Source organism: Gastrolobium bilobum, unplaced genomic scaffold, assembly GCF_033153095.1.
Source record: "Gastrolobium bilobum isolate Gb01-03AN ecotype WA unplaced genomic scaffold, APGP_CSIRO_Gbil_v1 utg36545, whole genome shotgun sequence".
Taxonomy (NCBI): domain Eukaryota; kingdom Viridiplantae; phylum Streptophyta; class Magnoliopsida; order Fabales; family Fabaceae; genus Gastrolobium; species Gastrolobium bilobum.
In genome coordinates, this window is record NW_026898360.1 from 334,282 (window position 1) to 359,961 (window position 25,680).

General features: G+C 37.8%; 1 protein-coding gene and 1 non-coding gene across 2 annotated transcripts; one reads left to right on the forward strand and one right to left on the reverse strand.

Annotated features, from left to right (window-relative positions):
• Positions 1-6,440: 6,440 nt before the first annotated feature.
• On the forward strand, positions 6,441-8,200 carry LOC133315348 (geraniol 8-hydroxylase-like). The gene is made up of 2 exons (XM_061516956.1): positions 6,441-7,334; positions 7,607-8,200. Exons 1-2 carry the CDS (start codon positions 6,441-6,443, stop codon positions 8,198-8,200), a joined length of 1,488 nt encoding a protein of 495 aa, XP_061372940.1.
• Positions 8,201-10,935: 2,735 nt separating this feature from the next.
• On the reverse strand, positions 10,936-11,042 carry LOC133315352 (small nucleolar RNA R71). The gene has a single exon (XR_009752058.1). It is a non-coding gene; the product is annotated as a small nucleolar RNA R71 (small nucleolar RNA).
• Between the last annotated feature and the right edge of the window lie 14,638 nt (positions 11,043-25,680).

The following is a 25,680-nucleotide window of genomic DNA, read 5'->3' on the forward strand; positions in this document are numbered from 1 at the left end:
AGTTCTTCCTCCGAGTTATCTTTTTTTACTACATGGTGATCTATTAAGTTTGTTGGTGGTTCCTTTAGTCCAATATGCTCCAGGAAAAAGGAAAGTAAATGAAATTAGTGAATAAACATGTAAGTTCAAAGATAATATATAGATTACTTAATTGTTTTATCAATTGAGCAGGAAGGAAGGCTTTGATTGAGTTTGAGAAAGCTTTGTGAACATCTTCTACAGTACTGCTTATAAATAAGCACAGGATTTAATTTTGAAGTATCCGGTTCATATTACATAATAACCACAGGATGGCTCCATGAAAGTGTTATACCAAAGAAATGTAATTCAACATTCTTGGTAGGTAGGCAATCCAGTTGGGAGAAATCTTGGTAATTAATGTCAGCTATGGTGGTGATGAGTTGTGATGATGACTTCTTGTTCGCTACAACTTTTTTTGTTTGTTTGTCTATTTGACATTCTTTGAAAATGCTTTAAGGGATTGGGAGAATCTTCTAGAAGATCTTGGCAAATATGGTTTCATGGTAATTTTTGAGTCATAATAATCTTAGTCTTAAACGGCATCTATAATCCCAATTAAATAAAAAAATTTATCCCAAGAATTGCTTGGCTAGTGATGTCCCAACTAAATTTTAAGATTTGATCTATTTAAAGAATAATATATTCAATTTTAGAGAGTGAGGACTCTTTTTTTTTTTAATTTAATCCAACCCTAATTACTTTTTTGTGGCGAGTTGACTTTTTTCGGTGTCTTTACAAACTTCAGCTCTTTGAACTTGTTATAAGCCTAATTCGGAGTGTAAAACAGTTTAGAGATGAAAATATTTAAACTCCTTTCAAAGGTGACATACTGGTATCGAATCAAATTTTTTTTTTCCACTTACTTAACTCTCTTACTACCAATTGAGCCACCACCATTCAGTGGCGGACCTATATATGTTTTAGTGTGTGCAAGTGCACACACAAATCTTTTGGAGAAAAAAAAAAAAAAATATATATATATATATATATATATATATATATATATATATATATATTTTGGGTCATGAACAAAAATCACATGATCCAATTTAATCTCTTAAAAAAAAGTCGACTCTTGATCCTTTTAAAATTCAAAATAGACCCATGTTAGTCCTTTGTAGGGATTAATGTGGATCATTTTGAATTTCAGAGGACCATGATTTTGATTATCTGGGTCTATTTTTGAATTATGAGAGATCACGAGTAGACTGTTTTTCCCTAAGAGATTAAATTGAGGCCCGTAATTTTGGTTGAGAACCCAAAATGTTATATTGTAACAGTTTAGTTGACTCTTGATTACTTTTTTTATATTAAGTTAACTTTTTTTATATATATTCTTTTGTATTTTAATATATTTAAAATTTTCTTTACTTTATTCTTTTATTCTAAGTGTGCAGACATTAAAAAAAATTTCTAAGTCCGCTATTGCGACCATTTGACTAAGAGTCACAACTCTTACTTTGTAAGTGAGCGATTGTGTGTTTTAAGATCGAAGACAGATAAATAATATTCCGTTACTAATCAATATGGATGACAGAATTTTTTTGTCTCTAATAGATAAAATCAAATGACTTTTGTCTGTGTGTGTTTTACAATAAAAGGAAAATAATAATGGGTTCGCTTTTTCTGCAATTACCGCAGATAAGTTATCTGCAGTAAGCCTAATACGACGTCGTTTTGGGGCGGAAATTATGGTGTTTTTGTAATTTTAATTTATTTCAGAGTTATAATAGTCTTTATATTTATAATTTTTTAAGATTTCAATATAAAAACGACATTGTTTTGAAAATAAATACAGATAACTTATCTGCAACTGCAGAAATATTTTTTCCATAAATAATATTCAGTTACTAATCAGATATGGATATAAAAATTCATTAGTGACAGAAATTATTTGTCGCTAATAGATAAAATCCAATGATTTTAAGTTTAATGTTAGCGACAAATTATTCATATTTAGAGACACAAAATTATCATATCTCCTGAGAGGAATATAAATTTTGGTCTCTAAATATTTAGATATGCCATTTTTAAAGATGAAATTATTGCTTGCGTTAATTCTATCTCTAAATTTGTTAGAGACGAAAAAACAACTTATTAGAGATGAAAACTACCAGTCTCTAGATTTGATTTTTCTAACAGTGATTACTGACAGGCATATATTCTTTTGTAAACCAATGATGAAAAATCTCTAAATTCACCAAGGACAATATTATTCTTATGCAATAGGAATTTTGTTAGAGACGAAAAAACAACTTATTAGAGATGAAAACTACCAGTCTCTAGATTTGATTTTTCTAACAGTGATTACTGACGGGCATATATTCTTTTGTAAACCAATGATGAAAAATCTCCAAATTCACCAAGGACAATATTATTCTTATGCAATAGGAATTTTTTTTTATCTTATGTCCATACATCGATACTTGTGCCAATTATTTTTTATTTTTTTATTTTTTTTCTATTGGGTCCCACTTTAAATTGAGTGTGTAGGAGATAACAAAATTTTTATGTGATATGAAACTACAATTATCCATTCACCAAACTATGAACATGTAAAAACAATTAATTCATGCATAAGAAAAACCCAATAACCAATTATTAAAATTTAATATAAAATTATTAAAGTGACTCTTACTTGATAGTATTGTTATTTAATATGATATTAGTGACCAAATGGTTATGAATTTAATCCTCACAACTGCTGCTCTTCGAAATTTAAATAAATAGAAAAATATTTATACAGTTAATGCAGATAAGTTATCTGTATTTATTTCCAAAACGACGTTGTTTGGGATTGAAAGGTTAGAAAATTATAATTATAAAGATTATAACAACCCTAAAATAAATTAAAATTAAAAACATACCATGATTTCTGCCTGAAACGATGTCGTATTAGGCTTACTGATAACTTATCTGCAGTAATTGCAGAAAAAACGAATCCTTAAATAAATATGTAGCTGTGAAAATTTAATATAAAGCTATTAAAATAACCCTTATTTAGTGAGATGATTGTTTAGTACATATATTCCAATGATGTATTCGTAAAAGAACGTATGTACACATAATAAAAGCTCTTTCCATCATCAGCCATGACAAATTATCTTCTTAAAAAATTGTAGCCATTTAAATAGCAAACAAAGTAGCTTTGATGGCAGCTGTAATGCAAATATTTATTTTTAGTCAATCAAATCCTAATTACTTATTTGAGAGGAGTTAGTTTTCCGTTATTTTTATAAGTTTTGACTCTTTGAGTCGGCTGAGGGACTAATTTGGAGAGCAGGGCAAAACTCTTTGAGTCGGCTATATGAACTAATTCAGAGTGCGGGTTGCGTCTGGAATAAAAATATTTAAACTCTTCTCAAAGATGACATGTAAAAATCGAATTGAGTCTATTTTCTTTCCATTTATTCAGTTACTACTATTTGGTATGGAAATATTCTTACTCATCCTAGTTTTAATTTTGCACCTAAAAAAAAAAATTAAAGGAAATATTCTTTGAAACTTAAGCTAAAGCATTTTGAACATACCAAAATAAATCTTATCCCGTCATACCAGAGTGGAAACAATTGCAGTTTTTCACTGAAAAAGAATCGAAAAATAAATAAGAAAAAACAATGAACTCAACTAAGTAAGTATGTACCTATTCAAATACATTTACAACAAAATTGATATGCACTCAATGATATTCGTGGTTTGGATTGGATCGGTTTTGGAAACAAAAGTATCCGATTCAATTTCTTTGGTTTGATCATGTAATCATCCATTCTGTTTGGATTTTTTTTCAAATCCGATCCGATCCAATACAATTTTTTTTCGGTTTAGATTTGATCGATTTTCGGTTTTTTAAAAATCCTAAAATTTGTTTCATGATTATTGTGCAAATAACATCTTTTGTATATATTGACTTTGTAATTTTTTTGTTTGAAATACAAAAGTATCAGTAAACGATAATATAGTTTTTTTTTTGCAATAATATATGAAGCTCTATACAGATGAAATTTTGTTGATGAGATGTGACTAGGTTTTTTCTCGGGTTTAGTTGATGTGTTAATGGATCTTGAGTTCAAAAAATTGAGTAAATATCGTTTTTGGTCCCTACGAAAAAACACTATCCACACTTTAATCCCTTACAAAAAAAATTAGTCTCGAGGTCCCTAACAAATTCAAAGTGGACTAATTTAGTTGAAATCGTGGTCCCTCACAAATTCAAAAAAGATCCACATTAGTCCCTCAAAAGGACTAAAATGGGTCTACTTTGAATTTCATAGGGACCAACCGACTAATTTTTTTTGTAAGGGACTAAAACGAGGACCGTGTTTTTTGTTAAGGACCAAAAAAAGTATTTACTCTAAAAACTTTTGGGCTTTGATTGGGGAAAGACCTAAGTAGGTAGAGAGGAATTAATATATTGAATTGGTTTGGATTGGATCGATTTTCAACAACCAATCCGAAAATCGATCCAATTCAATTAAAATTTGCGGTTTTTTTCTTTCGATTTTCGATTTATTCGGTTATAAATTTTTCGGTTCGGTTTGAATCGGTTTGGATCGGTTGATAAATATCTCTAATGATCAATTCCAAACTTTCCTTATCTATAAGGGTGTTTTTTATTTTTATTTATTTGTTTGCTACTAGAAGGGTGATTTGACCTTATCAATGAGTAAATTATGCTAGAATAAATGTCCAACCTATCCATAAAAGTCAAATTAACAAGCGAGTCCAATTAGCTTTAAAATACTATTCCGGAGAGCAACAATTGCGCCTCTTTTTTTTTCCTTTGGTGACATGTGCCATTTTTGGTTGTTTGTTTGTCTAAATGGTTTTCTAAACAACAATACTCGTGAGTTGTGACGTCTGTTTCGCTCCTCTCCTGGTATGCTTGTTCATCTTTATTATGAGTTGATTAGCGATTGTAGGCTGTATTTTTCTTGTTTTCTCTCTCACTAAATATAAAGCTTTAAAATATTATTTAAAGAGTAGAATTATATTTATAAAATTGTACAAACTACACTATATATTTTGAGAAATACACTAACTTAAGAGTCTACTCTACGTAGTATATATATAATATAATCCTTCCCTTTATTTAGAAATATATTTTATCATGTTATAATATGTAACCCAAAAAAATAATAACAGTGATAATTAGAATGGTGGTAATTATAATTGCCCTTACATTGCTTATATTAGAAAGTATTAAAACCCTTTATCACTATAGTATTTTTTTTTAAAAAAACATTCCAATCGATTCATCATTTTGTGACTAGTTTAATTCGGAGCAGGTCCAGAATTAAAGTTATTAGATATAATACTGGAGTGAATCGAACACATATTCTTATTTCTACCTGCTCAGCTTCTATGCCCCAATTGAGCTACCACCATTTAATACCTTTATCATTGTAGTTAAAATTTGGTATTCCAACTATGAGTGATTCACTCTAATATATATATATATATATATATTCAAATCAATTTAAAGAATTATTTCTTTGTCCAAAAAGTAAAAGCACTTTTTTGGTCAACCAAAGTATCCCTTTCAAGCGTTCAAAAAAAAATAAAAATGGCAAGAAACAGGTTATATATATAAAAAATATTTTTTTTTATTATAGAAAATTAATTGTTGTCACATTCATATATGAGAGACATATAGACAGATTATTTTCATAGACACTTCAGATAGTTATCTAATTTAAATAAGATCAATAACAAAAATTGAGAATATAATTTACGCTGTTGTAAAATGACCATGATCTCTTTTACAAAAAAAAATAAAAATTATCATTATCTCTATATATATTTAGTTATTTAATTATTTATTTATGGGTGAAAGACCACGTTGTGTATTACCGCCCTTATTTTATGTAAATTACAAACTTTTCAATTATTCTTGGGAGCGTTTGGTATAAGAGAAATTTTTATTTATCCGGGAATCTCAATTTTCAAAAATATGATTTTTACATTCAGTTTACGATAATATCTGAAAATTTAAAATTTTAAAAATTTCAGTTTCCGAAAATCCGAAAAAAATCCGTGTACCAAATGGCCCTAAGTTTCTAGTAATTATTCTTCCTAGAATAATTCAACTTTGCCATAAAAAAATACCTTACTAAAAGTACATTGACTTAAATTTTTTAAAATTAATTAATCATTAACTTACTTCAATTAAGTAGGCGTAATTAATTTCCTTGTTTTCATAATACAACTCGTCATCTCTCAAGATAAATAATAGCCATGCCATTTCCATGAATGTGGATTACGACTTTTGACGTTGATAAGTATTAGATTATTTCAATACCTTGATTTTAATTCATTCTTATGCATTATAAATTGATTTCTCCACTAGCCGAGTGAATCAAAAGGTCAACATCACCTCTCAACTCCCCAAGCATTGTTTTTCCTCCATGTTCATTCCATACATGGATTCATTAATTAGCAGCACACTGTTCATCCTATTAACGTGCACTATTATACAAGTTCTTCTTTCACTGCATGCAAGAAGCAAGAAGCAAAAACACAAGCTTCCACCAGGACCTTCCCCTCTTAATATTGTGGCAAACCTTGTTCAAATTTGCAAAAGGCCACACCAATATTTGGCAAAGCTTGCAAAGGTTCATGGCCCAATAATGCGTTTGAAACTAGGCCAAGTAACAACCATAGTCATTTCCTCAGAAGACATAGCCAAAGAGGTGTTCCAAACCAATGATCTCTTACTCTCAAGCAGATTCGTTCCTCAAGCTGTAACAGTTCACAATCATGATCATTATAGCTTACCCTACCTCCCAGTTTCAGATCTTTGGCGAGACCTTAGAAAAATATGCAATATCCTATTAGTCTCCAACAAGACCCTTGATGCATGTCAAGAACATAGAAGCAATAAACTACAAGAACTCTTAAATGATATACATAGAAGCAGCCTAATAGGTGAAAGTGTTGATATTGGAAGAGCAGCTTTCAAGACTTCAATTAATATCATATCAACCACTTTTTTCTCTCTGGATTTTGTTAACTCTGTAGGTGAAACTGAGGAGTACAGGGATATAGCAGAGAGTATCATGAAAGCTATTGGAACACCAAACGTGGTGGATTTTTTCCCAGTGTTGAAGATCCTTGATCCACAAGGCCTCATAAAGTGCACACATGGTCACGTGACGAAGTTGTTCCATATCTTTGATCACTTGATTGGGAAACGGTTGAAGCAAAGAGAAGGGGAAAACTATGTAGTAAAGAATGACATGTTGGACAACCTGCTCAACATTTCTCAAGAGAATAGCCAAAAGATGGACAACATAAAGATTAAACACTTCTTTCTTGTATTTCCTCTCCCTTATTATTATTATTATTATTACTACCACTACTATTATTATTATTTAGTCTTGTTTCATTATATACATGTTTTTGAAATAACTTATTTTTCAATTTTTGTCTAAAAAAAATTATGTTAGCTGACATTCAAACTCACGCTTTAGTTATAGTTTTAATATTATTACTTAATGCATTAATCATTATCTCTCTGTGTTATATATATGGTATGCTCATATAATTGATGAGTTTCTCGCTGAGTATAAACTATGGTTTCTAATAGGATCTACTTGTTGCGGGGACTGATACAACTACATATGCATTAGAAAAGGCATTGGGTGAACTACTCCACAACCCAAGGATTATGTCAAAAGCCAAAAGGGAGCTGGAGCAAACCATTGGAATAGGTAAACCTGTTGAGGAATCAGACATTGCTAAACTCCCATATTTACAAGCAATAGTAAAAGAGACCTTACGTTTATACCCACCAGCTCCACTTATATTTCCTAGAAGAGCCAAGGTTGATTTGGAAATCTCAGGCTACACAATCCCACAGGGTGCACTAGTCGTAATCAATGTGTGGGCCATTGGTAGGAACTCAACCATATGGGATAATGCACATTTATTTTTGCCAGAGAGGTTCATTGGGTCAGAAATTGATGTCAAAGGACGAGATTTTCAGTTCACACCATTTGGTAGTGGTAGGCGAATATGTCCTGGCTTACCACTTGCTATGAGAATGTTGCATGTGATGTTGGGATCATTAATCAACTCTTTTGATTGGAAACTTGAAAATAATTTGAAACCAGACGATATGGATATGGATATGGACATGGACAAACCCGTACGAGCTATTCCGGTTATTATAAACAACTAAGTAACATGGTTCAAGGTACCTTCTTTATAAAGATTGGACTTAAATCTCTATAGTCTTAGGGTCAATGTATTATTCTTTTCTATTTAGCTGTTTTTCGTTGTTTGGTGGGCTTAAGTGCCTCCTAGAGTTCAAAGCCTTTATATAAGAGTGTTTGATGCAATCTTTTTAATATGTTATCATGATGATTTGGTTATCTAGTGATTTGAAATTTCATGTCGTTTTGAATCTGTTGGAAATCAACAATCACACAAAATCGAGAAAACAGAAAAAGAGATAAGAGTATAGAGATTGACACTGATGAACAACTTTAACATTTTGATGGCAAAATATCATCTGTTCCCATCTAAGCCCATTTTGATGGCAAAATACCATATGTTCCCTCCATTGATGAGCAACTTTAGCATTAAAAGCACGTGTTTAATATCTTTTTGACAAAAACACAGTGGGGAACGGAAGGTGACGTAAGCCCTTGGAAAATATATAAAAAGGGAAACAGATTGAGAACATTAAGTACACCTGCTTCACTCACTCAATCTCTCTGACCACTTTTCAAGAAACGTTGAAAAGAAGTTTCCATAAAGCAGAAGCGGTGCAGCTATTCAGCAAAGGAAAACGTGGGCAGCAGAGAATAAAGGGTTCCTATTGGTCAAAAAGGAAAGCAAGGCATGAGTATGGTCAGAAGGAAAGACAAATCTCAAATAACTATTGTCTCATCCAGCCACTTTGCACCCCTTCGAAGCACTGTACACGCCGCCTCTTCTAAGCAGACAAGAGAACAAATCCAAGAGAATTACAATTTTACCATTAACTCTTCTCCTATAAATAGGATGTCCCAGCACGAAGACATCCATCGAATTCCTTAAGAAGAGATCACCTAGGATCGGATTCCTTAAGAAGAAGATCACTTAGTTTATTTTTGTAGTTTTTAGTTTTATAGTTTAACATTAGTTAAGTGACAACCTTCCTTCTCTTTTCTGTATCACCCACTTGAGACTCCTCATGAGCAACAACCATCTTCTCCACTTTTCATTTTTTGTTGTAATCATTTTGTTTTCATTTCAATATAAGTGTTTTTCTCTCCTTTCCACTCGTTATCTCTGAACTGAATCTCGGGTCTATGGGACTTCAGTTTGGAATAATTATGTTTAAACTATTAGCCATGGGCTAAAATATCTGTGGAATGAAAAACTGCAAAGTTCTTAAAGAATTATTTTCGAAACTCTTGTATTACAGCTTTTGTGTTTCTCTGTCAAGTGAGCTATCTTCATTGTGTATCTTTGGAAATCGAACACATACTGAGAAAGGATCTTCCATAAGGAAGAGATTTCAGACAGCTTAACCAGATGGGGAAGGTAGTCTTGTGGAAACAAGGCTGCTGGTTACCTTGGGAATAAGGGACAACCTCGTTCACTCAAAGGTCTTGTACCCAGTACCTGTTGGAGTCAAGGAAGCCATAGGAATATGGAAACTTGTGAGCCATCTAGTCCATGAGCTGAGGAATCAGAGTTGGCCGAGAAGAGACTGGAACAGATGCAATAGTGTTGAATCTTGAATAGAGAAAATAATTGTTTATGAATGGAGCAGTGGATCTGTTCCTTCTGTTATTATTGTTTTAACCATCCACCCTGTTGTCACTTGCTATTGTTATTATTTTGTAGTTTTCTTTTCTTTATTTAATCTTGTATTTGCAAAACCCTTATGAATATTTATGTTCCTTCTCTAAACAAGAAGGAGAAAATACATAACGAAGCGATGAACTATTTTCCATCAGATTGAACCTATTGTTCTTAAGGAACGTTGTCAAGAAAGTAGGGAACGTTTGACCAAACGGGTTAATTACTAACTTTTCTTTTCATTTTCATTCTTTGTAAAATAGTATAGGACATTAATTAGAGTTCTATTCTCGTGGGAACGATAATCTAGGCACTAACGCTCCCATTTATTACTTGAGTCACGCACTTGCGCACTTGGGTCAAAGCTAAGAGAGCCACTGTGTTTTCTCTTAATAAACGAGGAACGTTTTCATCATAATATATTTTTACCCAACAGCTTTGCAGACGCCCAACAAGGTTTTGGCGCCGTTGCCGGGGACAGAAATACTAAATTTTGTTCTTATTACTGTTTTAAGTATATACTCTGTATAGTTATTTCTGTTTTAATTTTTATATATATTGTTACACATTCTGCTGTTCATAATATCTGTGTATATGGTTTATGAGTGAAGAGTCTGAAACAGATTCTCCCCACTCCACTGAAATACCTGAGTTTTTCTTCGATCCTGAGCCAGAACGCACTTTACATAGAAGGAGAAGAAATCTTAGGGAAAATATTTTTGAAAATATGGCTGATTAGGACAATAACAATGAAGGAATCCCTCATGAACAGAACTTTAGAACTTTGGCTGCTCCTTTCAGGAACAGACTAGAAAGGGGAGTAATCCTCCCTCCTGTAGCACCTAACTTTGAATTAAAACCTATCATGTTTCACATGATAAGGGAAGTTGGAGTCTTTCATGGACTCCCTGCAGAAGATCCTTACACATACTTCACAAACTTTCAAGATATCTGTGATAATTTCAAGGCTGAGGGTGTGACAGAAGAGAGTATGAAAATGAGGCTGTTTCCTCACTCCTTAAGGTCAAAAGCAAAAACATGGATGAAAACTCTCACCCCTGGATCCATACACTCTTGGGAGGAACTTTCTAACAAGTTCATAGAAAGGTTTCTCCCTATGTCTCGCTTAGAGCTGAGCTTTCTAACTTCAAAATGTTTTATGGAGAAAATCTTTATGAAGCTTGGGAGAGATACAAGGACATCATCAGAAAATGTCCAAACCATGGGTTAGAGAGTTGGGGAGTCTTACAGTCTTTCTATAAAGGCATTGATCATACTTCTCAATCACATTTAATTTTGTTGCAGGAGGATATTTTTTCATAGGGACCCTTGAATCCAGGTACGAAATCATATAAGGCACTGCAGAAAGATGTCTCCAGTGGCCACTAGACAGGGTGAGTCCAGTAAGGAAGCCATGCATGCTCGAACTAGATAAACAAACTGCCATGGAGTTCCAACTGGCCACACTAATGAATGAGGTGAAGAACCTGAAAGTTGATCAAGAACAACCAAGGATGGAGGTCTTACAACTCACAACAACTGAGAGTGAACCATGCTCAGCCTGTGGTGACCTTCATGATTCAATAGACTGTCCATCAACTGCCTTGGTGTGTTATGCTGAAAATTTTGGGAACAGAAATTTCTCCCAGGCTAGAGATAATCGGAATGCAGGTAGCAACAACAATCAAAACCCTGGAGGAACCATAGTGAATGAGCATAACCATAATCCACAATGGAGGCCACCCATGAACCATAGACCATACAACAATCAACAGTAGTAGTTTCAACAAGGCAGAAGCAGTGGGAAGGGATCATATGAACCACAAAGAAGAACCACTTATTCTCCATTCCAAAGAGATGACCAACGCATCAACACCCTGGAAAGCTATGTCAAAGAATATGTAACCAGGAACGATGTTGTGGTCAGAAACATTGAGTCCCACCTGGGACAGATAGCTGCTAGCCTCAACACCAGGACACCAGGACACTTGCCAGGGGATACTGAAGTTCCCTCAACCTCTTCTCCAGAAACCTAAGAGGTTAGTACCATGTCTAGCTAAAGACATTAAACTAAGCGCTGACTGGGAGGCAACCCAGTGGATACCTTTGCCCTTTGACAAAGAGCAAAGTTTTGGGGTGGTTAAACCTAACCGCATAGCTCCCAAAATGGAGGAACATCTGATGTTCAACTCCAAGTCCAAATAAGGTACGTTCTGTTCCAGGAACGTAGTTTTGGGGTGGTTCAATAACCACACACTCCTAAATAAAAAAAATAAAAAATAAAAAAATAAAAAATAAAATAAAAATAAAAAGTAATATATATATATATATATATATATATATATATATATATATATATACTTATAAGTAATTTTAATTTTCATTCATCTGATTAAATAAGTAATATTTCTATTGCTGATTATTAGATAGGTTTGTATTTTAGTTGGTAGGCATTAGTTTATTATTGTTATTTTAGGATAAAGACAAAGGGAACGTTCCCTAGCTTAGGAGATAAACGTGACAAGGACACCTATCCATGCTGAGTCACATATATATGCGCAGCCGTTATCAGATTTGCACTCATTGCAAATTTTGAAAACGTGCTCTGAAAAAAGCAACTGTCTCCTCAGCCATTAATACAACTGCTCATACTTTGATTTCCCTCTCCCCACGTTTCTAACCTAAACCGTTCCATCTCCTTACCACCATCAGAAGCAGTTGAATACCATTAACCCTGACCTTTCGTTCCACAACGTTCCCATTCCACCACCTCCTCAACTCCATGTCTTTAACCTCCACATTTCCGGTACGCGCTTTTACATAGCCAGTATCAGTTCTGGCACCAGTTCTCATTATTTTAACTTGAAACTTGAAATCTCAGTCCTATATATTATTCTAGTAATATATACTCACTTTTCATAATTTTTTGGGATACTTCATCGGTACGCACTTATACATTGAGCAGAACCGGTATCTGCATTTTTCGTCACAAAAGCGAGTTTCAGCATTATTAATTACTTTCTATACATATTCAAGCCTTATCATAATTATTAGGGTTATTTATGGAATTATCTCATAATTATCTAATTAATTTTCTTAATTAGCGGTGCGGGTTCTTACATTCACCTCACCTTTTTAGGATTTTGTCCTCAAAATCAGAATATACATGTCTCGAAAGTCGGGATACTGCCGGAGAAGCTCGTCCTCTCGCTCCCAAGTACACTCCTCAGAAGTTCTTCCTGACCACTGCACTTTGACCATTGGAATGATCTTGCTCCTCAGCTGCTTCTCACCACGTTCGAGAATCTTGAGTGGTCCGACGAGAGTTTTCAAGTTCTTCCGAACCTCCACATCATCAGGTTGCACCACGTGCGAAGGATCTGCTATGTACCTCCGAAGCTGAGACACGTGAAACACGTCGTGGATGTTGGCCAAGTTCGGAGGCAAGGCAAGCCAGTAGGCAACAGGTCCTACTCTACCAAGGATCTGGTATGGCCCAATAAACCGCGGGCTCAGCTTCCTCACTCCGAGTGCCCGTCCAACACCTGTGACAGGTGAAAGTCTCACAAACACGTTCTCACCCTCACTAAACTCCAGTGGGCGATGCTTGACATCGTAGTAACTCTTTTGGCGATTCTGCGCCTGCTTCAACTTTTCCCTGATCATCTCGATCTGCATGGTGATATCTTGGACAAAGTCCAATCCAAACAACTCTTTATCTCCAACCTCAGACTAGCAGGTAGGAGTACGACACCTCCTACCATACAACGCCTCGTAGGGTGCCATGCCCAGGCTAGGTACCTATCCCATGCTGAACCCTGCTCCAACGTGCAAGCCCTCAACATGTCCTCCAAGGTCTGGATGGCCCGCTCAGTCTGTCAATCAGTCTGAGGGTGATAGGCTGTACTCAGTCTGAACTGAGTTCCAAAAGCTCCCTGCAGCGCCTCCCCGAACCAAGATGTGAACTTCGGGTCCCTATCACTGATGATACTCTCGGGCACCCCGTGAAGCCTCATGATCTCGCGAACATACAGTTTGGCCAACTGCTCTGTAGAGAAGCTCACCTTTACCAGAAGAAAGTGGGCAGACTTTGTCAATCTGTCCACAATGACCCATATAGAGTCACAGCCAACCTGAGTCTTCGGCAAACCCACAAAGAAGTCCATAGAATGCTCTCCCATTTCCATTCCGGAATCTCAAGAGGTTGAAGTTTACCAGACGGCTTCTGGTGTTCTATCTTAACCTTCTGGAAAATCAAACACTTGGACACATACACAGCTATGTCCTTCTTCATTCCTGGCCACCAGAAATTTCTCTTTGGGGGCGTTTGGTTGAGGAGAAATTTTTTGAATACTAGGGAAATGGTTGGAAAGTGAGTTTGGTAGGAAAATGTAAAAAAAGTTGTTTGGTAGGAAAAAATTTTACCGAGAAAATTAGGTAATATTTATAAAGTCTATGTTTGGTTTGAGCTAAAATATAGATGGGGAAATAAGTGACAATTACGAAAATATCCCTGTTTTCAAAAAAATTTCAATCACCTACCTTTTACTTTTTTTTTTGGCAGTTGATGAGGCATTATGTCACCCAGGCCTTTCAGTTTTGATTTTGAGCAGCCAACATTCAGTGCAGAGAACATCAAAGAGCTCATCTGGATGGAATCAGTGAATTTCAATCCAGATCCACCCTGTCAGTAATTCTTTCTTATTTGTATATATGTAACAAGATAAACTTCTTTCACCTTAAATACGGTGTCTGTCCATCATTGTTTAGATAAGTTGCTAGGTACAGAAAGTTCCTTTCCTGGGAGTCTAGTTCTAGACCATTTAGGATGCAAATGAAAATGGGTAATCCTTAGAAATCCTGTTGAATATCACAAGCATTTATACAAGTTGAAAAACTGTTGTATTATGCTGAAGTTTTCTTAAGGAGGAATGGGAGTCGGGGTCTGGGAGTAGCAAATATGATAGCAAAAATCGCCAGTTTGTATTGCAGCGTTTTTCTTATTATCTATCAATAATCTTTGAATCCTCTTTTTTGGTTTTTAATTTTTAGATCTAAACAGAGACGAAGAGGGTATTTTTGGAAATGAAACTCTCCTCTTTCTCTCATTTGCATAGGGAACAAGAAATACCACATTGCAAAAGGTCTTTCTCAACAGTGTTCCCCCCTTTTTTTACACACAAATGTAAATTGCTGGGCAACACAGATGCATGGGGAAAATTTTGAAAAACTTCAACCAAACAATGAAATCTAAAAAAGCCACACTCAGATGCATGGATAAATTCTACAAAAACCTCAACCAAACACCCCTTTTAAGTCTTGGTACATCTTAGTCGCACCAGGGTGGACAATAAACTGGCCCTTATGGGCCTCTGCCATAACCTCTTCGGTCAAAGGATCTCGAGGAACAACAATCCGCTTCTGAAACAACAGAAGTCCATCCTAATTCCAAGACATACCGTCTTGGTTCTTTACATAGTCCAGGCACTCTCTCTGAACTTGCGCCTCTTTAATCTTTTCCATGAGCTCGTTCTCAACTTGCATGGTTTCCATTTCGAGAAGTGCACCTCCAAACAAAGAGGTCACCGTCAGATCTCGAAACTGCTCAATGATATCATAATCACCCATGGTCAAACTGGATAGACTCACGGATTTCCGACTCAAAGCATCAGCTACCACATTGGCCTTGCCAGGATGGTACTTCAACTCAAAGTTGTAGCCCTTCAGATACTCCATCCATCTCCTTTGCCTCATGTTTAGCTCCTTCTGATCGAACAGATATTTCAAGGTCTCAAACAGGTAATTCCTCCAAATCTTGAAAGCAAAAACAATGGCAGCCAACTCCAAATCATGAGTCGGGTAATTCTCCTCATGAGGCTTCAACTGCCTCGAAGCATAGGAAATTACCTTGCCCAACTGCATCAACACACAACCCAGCCCCTTTCCGGAGGCGTCGATGTAAAGCTCAATCTCCTCAGCAGGATCAGGAAGGACCAACACAGGTGCAGTCGTTATTCTCTCCTTCAACTCCTGAAAACATTCCTCACATTCGTGAGTCCACACAAATGGAGTCTCTTTTCGAGTAAGGCGAGTCAATGGTAGCACCATCATGGAGAATCCCTTAATGAACCTCCGGTAGTAACCTGCCAAACCCAAGAAACTCCTCACTTCAGTAACCGTCTTGGGCCTCTCCCAATCTAGCAATCTTGTTCGGGTCCACTGTAACTCCTTCAGTAGAAATCACATGCCCAAGGAACTTGACTGACTTGAGCCAGAACTCACACTTAGTAGGCTTAGCATAAAGCTTTTTCTCCTTCAGCACTTACAGAACAATCCTCAGATGCTCTGCATGCTCCTCCTCAGTCTTGAAGTAAATCAGAATGTCGTCAATAAAGACAATCACAAACTGATCTAGGTACGGCTGGAAAATCCTGTTCATGTAATCCATGAAAATTGCGGGTGCATTGGTGAGTCCAAAAGGAATCACCAGATACTCATAGTGACCGTATCTCGAACGAAACGTGGTCTTCGGGACATCCTTCGGCTTCACCCGAATCTGATGGTATCCGGACCAGAGATCAATCTTTGAGTACACACAAGCTCCCTTAAGTTGATCCAACAGATCATCAATACGAGGAAGGGGATACTTGTTCTTGATCGTCACCTTGTTCAACTGCCTGTAGTCGGTGCACAATCGCATAGTCCCGTCTTTCTTCTTCACCAAGATGACTGGTGCTCCCCATGGAGACACACTCGGTCGAATGAAATCTTTCGCTGAAAGATCCTCAATGTGCTTCTTCAACTCCGCCAACTCCGGTGGCGACATCCGGTATAGAGCTAATGAAATAGGCCCCACACCAGACAAAAAATCAATGGAGAACTCTATCTCCCTCTATGGCGGAAACTCAGGAATCTCCTCCGGAAACACACCGAGGAATCCCTCACCACAGGAATGCCAGTGATATCCTCATGTGTCCCACTCACCAAACCTCCCAACAAGACATAATCGAATGCTCTTTCTCTCAAGGCTCTCCTAGCCTGCAGTAATGAAATATAAGGCGAGGAACTGGTTGTGGAATCACACGGAGACATAACCACTCGCTTGGCACAACAGTCAATCATAACACAATTCTTGGACAACCAATCCATGCCAAGGATAATTTCCAAATTAGCAATCGGCAATCCTATCAGATCTACCGAAAAGCCACGGCCATCCCACTGAAACACGACATCTCGATGTACAGTGAAGGTCTCACACTTTTCTCCGGTGGCGGTAGTCACCCGCAACAGTGGAGAAAGCACAGCAATGGGAAACTCAAGCCCCAAAGCAATCAGGGTTGCAACAAAGGAATGCGTAGCCCCAGAATCAAACAATACATCAACAGAAGAACCACCAATAGACATAGTACCTTTGACAAGGTTCAGAGCTCTATCCGACTGCTGCCTATCCAAGGTGTAGACACACCCAGTAGCAGGTGCCAAAGGAACCATCTGCAACAGAACTGTCTGAACTGCTGCATCTCTCGCCGTCGACGACGGACAATCTCTGGAAAAGTGGCCCTCCTTGCCACACTGGAAACATATAAGCTGGCCGGTAGAACACGGCCCCACATGAGTCTTCCCACATTCCGAGCATCTGGGAGCAGGAGGTCTCGCTGAACTCCCCTGAGTGAAAGTCCTCTTGAACTGGTTTGGCGCTTGCCTAGCCGCCAACTACTTTTCCTTGCCTTTCCCAGCAAACTTCCTATCTCTCTAGGAAGTGGAACTACTAGGTCCCTTCATATCAGCAATCTTGGCTCTCTTGGCCTTACTCGTAATGCAGACATACTCGATGTCCCTACACTGTTGTACCAGTGTACCGAAGTCTCTCGATGCGGCTCCAGCAATGCGATCAGCAATATCCTCATTAAGTCCCCTGCAGAACTTAGAGGCAAACATAGTAGGGGTAGGAAAAGTAATCCTGAAGTGTGCAAACTTGGCCAGCTCATTGAACTGAGCCAAGTACTTGTCTAAAGACAACGAGCCCTGCACTAATCTGTCGAACTCTCCTTGCTTCCGCTCTTGAGCATCATATGGGAAATACCTCCCAAGAAAGTAGTCCCCGAAGAAAGGCCACGTCATCACATGACCCTGCATCTCATACACGTGAGAGGTGTTCGTCCACAACTCATGGGCATCGCCCTCCAGCATGTAAGTAGCGAACATCAGCTTCTGTGGATTGGTGCACTGCATCACACGAAATATCTTGTCCAGCACCTGAAGCCATCTCGCCGCAGCAATAGGATCATAAGATCCATCAAATGAAAGTGGCTTATGCTTACGAAAAGCATTCAGCCAGCGGTCAATGACATCACGGTCCTCAGCTGGCTCGTGAAAGGGTTCCATCACCCCAGTAAGATGAGTGGTATCCTCAAAGTTACTCTGACCATCGTCCTGAAGACTAGGTGGAGGCGGTGGCAGTGGTGGTGGAGGAAACTGACCAACAGCAGGTCCAGCCCTCATCTCCTCCAACATGACCCTCATCATGGTCATGTTTGACATCCTGTTCGCCTCGAGGACATCCTCTATGGTCCTCCGGTTTTCCTCTCAAACATATTTCGCGGCCTTCCGGTTCGTCTCTCGAATGGCGTCCATCATTGCCACGTTGGCCAATCTAGTGGCCTCCTGGTCAGCTAATCTAGCCGTTGCATCTCAGCCAATGCAGTCAGGATAGGATCGGGTTCTCCTGGGTCCTACCATGACTCTGCTCAAGTTACACAAATTATGAGTTGATCAGGCCCACGCAATGTGATCACATATGCATCATCTTAATAAAACCCAACGGAGCAAACACATAAGACAAGACACAACAAAGCGTCCTAAGTTATTGCAATATATACAAGCTTTTCCCTAGAACCTTTGCTCTGATACCATAAAATGTAACACCTCGTATATATCCGGTTTGTTATCATGCCATCGTATTAAGCTGTGCTTAATTAAAATTGCAGAATAACTTTTTCTTTTCAATTATGTCGTCATTAATATTAACCAAGTTGCTTACTTAGTTCTCTTTCAAAACATTGCCTCTATGTAAATGCAAATAAAAACCTATTAACTGAATAACCTCAATATTTAAATAAGTGAGTATCTAAGTCATAAATCTACAACACGTAGCCCGGACAATATCCTGATACATTAAACAACTCAAGTCTAAAATACCAAAGTCAAGACAAAGTGGCATGGACAATCCCCATGCTCACCAAATAAGACAACAAAGCCCAACAGAGTCTGACATCAACTAACATGGTAATAATATAAAACATGTCAGTACACATCAGCATATTATCATAAACAGCATACATCTAACTCATGCCGCCCGAGGTCTCAACCCCTGGGTTACCTGAACCTGCAATAAGCGCCCCAAAACGTGGGGTGAGATCTCTAACAGAAATCTCAGTAAGACGAGGGGTCCTCAAGGATCTTCCACCCCAAGCTCACTTACATGTGCAATATAAGTTCCAAAAGCATTTTAATCAATATAAGTTCCAAAACTATACAGTGCAACAGATATTCATGCCATGTGTGTTTAAACTATTCTACTGGCCAGAGAAATGCACGAATACGTCTATACCTACATATAGCACAAGGAACACTGCTTGCACCTCACCCACAGCCTCACCATATTGTATGTACCACATACTCAGGCTTACCGTATAGGTGGAACACCACATGCATAACAACAAGGCACTGGCATATAACAGCTCAAAAGCATTTCCAAAACATCAAAAACAAGTAACACAGCATGCATATAACCATACCCCCATGGGACATGGTGGAACCACAACATGGCTAAACCGAGGACACGACAGCTTACCTTGCAAGCTCACTATCCAATGCCAAGAGTCTACACAGCTCAAGTCCAACACACAGCAGATCACAATCTGATTTAGGACCAGCAAGCATATCAACATTCATAGCTCATAAGCATAAATATAAGGACTATGTTTTCCTTTTACGATTTACGTCTTAAGGCTTCTCACAAGCCATAAGCCCTTAATCATTCGATTCTGACTTAGTTAAGTTATTACAGAAGTACCACTTCATCACACTAGGGTCCACAAACCCATACAAGACCTCTGTATGAACAGTACCTTACTGTTCATCGAAAACCCAGAATATCCGGATATATGTCGGGGACATATCAGGATATCCAATATCCGGATATCTCTTTGGAAATATTTGGATATCAATATCCGGATATCCAGATCCCCATATCCGGATATCAATATCCGGATATTTCACGATCAAATATCCAGATATTTCGCGACAGAATGTAGTTTCTGCATTTTGCGAAGATATCCTTCCAAGATTCCATTTTTAGCACTTCCAGAAGCTTAAACATGCATCTTAAGGTCCATTTAGGTTCATATGACAGTTGGTTACTTACTTAACTCATTTACATCCAAAGACACCTCTTTTAAGCATTAAAACTTAAGATCAAAGGTGGAACAACTCACCCAAGGCTCAAAACAGAAGCAAAGGCTCTCTTGGACCTCACCAAACCACTCTTCTAGTACTGCCTTGTACAGAAAACGAAAAAGGCACTCAACAAGGTTCTCTTTTCCACCAAGAAAGCTACTTGGAGATTCAACAACTCAAGAACAAAGCTCCAACAACTCAAGAAAAAGAACTCAGCCCACTCCTCAACCAAGCAGTGGCTGGAACTCAGAAAGAAAACCCACAACTCCTCACAATGCCAACTCTCAAGTGTATAGAGGCTTAAAGATGAAGAGAAATAAGAGTAAAGGTGTAAACTTGAGAGATTTTCAAGCCAAAGAGGTGAAGAAGTGAAGGTGGCAGTAAGGAAGCTCACACACCAGCAAGGAGTCACGTAGGAGGCTGTAATATGCCCTAGAAATTTGTGCCATTTAGTATTTATAGCCACTTAGGAATTAAACACACAGTATTAACTTTAATTGCTACGCTTAGCATTTTAATCCCAAATTCGGAATTCTTAACCTACTCAATTTTACAAGAATTAACATATTTTTATTATATTTTTCGGACCACCTTTTCGGTACGCGCTTTTCCATAGCGAGTATCAGTTCCGGCACCCAATTCTCATTATTTTGACTTGAAACTTATTTTACAAGTCCTACATAATATTCTAAGAATATTCATGTACTTATTTTAATTTTCCGGATACTTTTTCGGTACGTATTTATACCGACTAGCAGAACCGGTATCTGTACTTTTCGTCAAAAAATCGACTTTCAGCATTCTTAATCACTTACTATATTTATTAAAGCCTCATCATAATTATTAGGGTCAATTATGGAATTATTTCCTAATTTTTCATACTTAATCAATTAATTTCTTTAATTAACGGTGCGGGTTCTTACACTACCGCTTCAACGAGTCTGAGTTGAACCCCACTGATGTCAATAGTGCAATCGCCATTGGTACATATCTTCAATCTTACAAGCATGCTAATGTTGCATCTCTCATTTATAAGTCTCAAGAAGAGCTTGATGCAGAATTAAGTATGTTTACTTTTACATTTGTATACGTACTTACGGTATTGCATGTTATTACCCTGCTCATTGCTTTGTTTTGTAGTTCCTAATATGGAAAACCATCAACAAGACAATCAGTAAGGGCAGCAGGATGATCAACCTAGCTGGTTGTCTGCTTTAAGCCAGGGTGCCAAGGAAGCCGTTGTTGATTTAACGGGGAAGAAAAGGAAAGCCCAGAAGAGAAATCTAAGAAAACTCCTGCCACCGCTGTTGAGAAGAACAAAGAAATCCTTGGTGATAAAGCCAAAGGAAAACTATCTGACAAAGGTGCCCCTGCTTCTTCTCCAGCTGTGTCAAAGTCTACTATGCCTGCACCTTCTTCCAGGATTGCCAAGCATGCTTTGTGGAAATCCGGAGTAACTGGTGCTCTTCGGGATGCCGTTTGTCCCCGGAGATTTTCTTCAACTCGTCTCCTTTCACCTCAATGCAAGTAAAAGAACTGGAGGACATGGAACTGGGTTGTATGAAAATGTCCACCATGGTCAGGCCTTTGATGTCTTTGAAGGGTGACTATCTTCGCACCCTTAATGAACTTAACGCATTTCGGGGAGAAAAGGCCAAGGTCGTTGCTGAATTGGTCCGGGTGAAAGGAGAAAAGGACCAGGTAGTTCTGGATTTAGCAAAGGCTAAAGAGAATTTCACCAACCTTCAAAGAAAGCATAAAGAACTTCAATCCTTGCATGCCTTTAACCACAAATCTTTGACTGATTTCAAGATCATGCATGGGAGAGTTGAGGTGAAGTTGAGGGAAGCTGAATCCACCGCTCAACGTTACCGAGTCGAACTTGAAAAGTCGATAGTGGGCTCTTTCAACAATGCTCTTAGTCAGTTGAAGGTTGTTAACCTAGAACTACAATTTGATACAACCAGGATACATCCCAAGGCTTATGTTAACAAAGGCGCGATTGTTGATACTCCTCCAGAATCTTCGGCTTGTGACTCTGTAACCCAGACAGAAGGCGGAGATAAGGTTATGGTAGAGGGAGGTGAAGAGGTTAGCACTCAACCTGCTGAGACCCCATCTCCTCAATTGGGTATCCTTGCTACCCCTGCTGCATGAAGAACCAGAATGCCGATTTATTTTATAATTTTTTATTTTAACTTGGGGCCTTTGAAGCCCCTTTTTGGTTTGTAATGAATATTGCCGGTTTTACCCCGGTTTTAATTTTCTCTTCGAGCTTTTTCCATATCTTATTCTGCCTGCATTTTCTACTTTTGAATTACCGCAGATGTATTTATCTAGGTATATACTGTCCTGTTTGCCTGAAGTATTTCTTTGCTTTCTTACAAACTGGCTTGTGCCTTTGTCATGGCAATTTCAAACCTTGTCTGAGTTGCTTCCATCCGTGATGGATTACAACTGGGGTGGAATTCTTTTTCTTAACCCGCACATTTTTCGAGTTAATTTTTATCTGAGTTTATCCCATTCTAAATGGCGATTTTTACAACTCAAATAAATTTTTCCTTCTAAACTCGTGCATGTTACGAGCTTTTATGTTATTGACCTGGCCGAGGTCAAAGCATTGTACGGATTCCGGTTTCTGTCATTTTCGATGATGCATGTTTGTTTTGACTTAACCTTTTTGGTAAGTCTGTATTAATAATGGGTCTTGTCTTTTCTGACTTAACCACTTGCTATAACTTGAATTTTGTAATTCAATTTAATCTAAGGTAGAGACAATGCGGTCACATGTCCCGGTTGGTTCTTGGACCAAAACAAGGAGCATTTTGACTTGATCAGAGTCATCATGACAAATTGTATTCGTACCTCAGACTTTGTATTGATGCATCAAAAATACATAAGGATAAATCTTTAAAAGAGAAATTCCTCATTTATTGATATCAAATTGTCAACTACATGAATTTGCCAGCATATTCGGCTTTAGTTAAATCCCTAATAGAGGAAAATACTTCGTCTAAGAAAACTTCAAATAAATTGAAATATTGCATAACTTAGAAGGTGGATTCCAGATTTAGCTGTAATACATCTTCAGCTTGTCCACATTCCATGTCCTCTTAATTTATTTGCCTTCTATGGTTTCCAAGATATAAGCTCCTTTTTCCGAGTTTTTCTTTAACTCGGTATAGACCTTCCCAGTTTGCAGCTAACTTTCCGTCTCTGGCATTTTTATTGCCAATATCTTCCCTCCTAAGTACCAAGTCATTTTTCTCAAAGATTCTTGGTCTCAACTTTTTGTTATATCTGGCTGCTATATGTCTTTTGGCCATCATATCCTGGCAGTGAGCTATAACCTGGGCTTCGTCAGTAAGGTCCAACTCAACAGTTAGTAGTTTGTTGTTTTGTTGTTCACCTTGCTTAATAGCATTCATTCTCCTCCAAGATGGTTCTCTAATTTCTACTGGAATCATGGCTTCCGACCCGTATGTTAATCTAGACGGGGTTTCCCCTATGACTGTTTGGGTACTCATTCTGTACCCCCAAAGGACAAATGACAGTTGCTGAACCCATCTTTATTTGGCTTCCCATATCCGTTTCTTTAGGCCGTCTACAATTATTTTGTTTGTAGCCTCAACTTGTCCATTTGACTGTGGATGTTCCACAGATGCAAAGCGATGTCTAACCTTTAGGTCTTTCATCAACTCCTAGAACCTTTTGTCAGCGAACTGGGTTCCATTGTCAGTTACCAGCTTCGCTGGAATTCCAAATCTGGACACAATGTTCCTTTCGAAGAATCTTTGCACCCTAGTTGACGTTATTGTGGTAACTGGCTTTGCCTCTATCCACTTAATGAAATAATCTACGGCTACAATCATCCATTTCAATTGTCCCTCAGCAGCTTTAATGGGTCCGAGTAAATCCATTCCCCATTTGAAAAAGGGCCACGGAGTCGAGATATATTTCGGTTCTTCCGGTGGTGAGAGGATTAGCTTAGCATTCTTCTGACAACTGTTGCATTTCTTGACATGTTCTTTAGAGTCTGCCTCCATATTCGGCCAGTAATAACTAGCTTAGAGGGCTTTTCTAGACAAAGCTTTGCCCCCCATATGATGGTCATTGATTCCCTCATGTATCTCGGTCAGCACATACTTTGCTTCTTCCGAGTTCAAACATTTCAGCTTGGGGATATGCAACCCCTTTCTAAATAGCTGATCATTCACAATTGTGTATTATGTCGTATCTCGGACCAGCTTCCTAGATTCCAGTTGATCCTCTAGCACTGTTCCTTTCTCAAGATATGCTACTATGGGTTGCCTCCAGTCATTTGCCGAGGTGATGATCATCACACAACTCAACACAATTATGCTTTGTTGTACCACGGTTCTGTGGTTACCTGGATTTTTGGTACTTGCCAATTTAGACAAGATATCAGCTCAGCAGTTTTTCCCTCGAAGAATGTGAGTAACTTGCACTTCATCGAAGTCGGTCATTATTTCTCGAACCTTGTTCAGGTACTTCATCAACAAAGGGCCTTTGGCCTGATACTTTCCTTCTATTTGCGAAATCACTAGTTGTGAATCACTGAATATTTTTACCTTCTTGACTCCTTGTTCTTTAGCCTGCACTAATCCGGCTATTAAAGCTTCATACTCTGCTTGATTGTTCTAAAATGAGAAGCCCAAGTTCAAGGAGTGTTCTATTGTCACTCCTTTTAGACTTTCGAGTATGATTCCAGCTCTGCTTCCTTTGTCGTTAGAGGATCCATCTACATAGACCTTCCAAGTATCTCTAGATTCTCCAGGTTTCGGGCTCACCGAGGTTAGTTCCATTATGAAGTCGGCCAAAGCTTGTGATTTGATGGCCTTTCAACTTTCATATGTTATATCATATTCACTAAGCTTAATTTCCCAATTGGTCATTCTTCCTGCCAGGTCCGACTTGTACAACATCTGCCATATAGGCTGATTAGTCTTGACTATTATCTGATGTCTTTGAAAATATGGTCGTAATCTCTGGGCCGTAATTAGCAAAGCGAAGGCCACTTTTTCTTATTTTTTATATCTGACCTCCGCACCTTGTAAGGCTCTACTGATGAAGTAAATCAGCTATTGGCCTTTATTGATTTCCTTGATTAGGACAACACTTATTGCCTCTTCCCCCACAGCCAAATACAGGATCCGAGTATCTCCTGGTTCTGGCTTTGATAGCACTGGTGGGGTTGCCAAGCATTTCTTGACTTTTTCGAATGCTGATTGACATTTCAGATTCCAGCCCTCCACTGCTTCCTTCTTTAACAATTTAAGGCCATTCTCAGCAGACTTTGGTAAGAACCGGGTTAATGCAGCTAGTCTACCAGTTAACTGCTGAACCTCTTTTTTATTCTGAGGTATCTTTGATGGGACAAAAATTCAT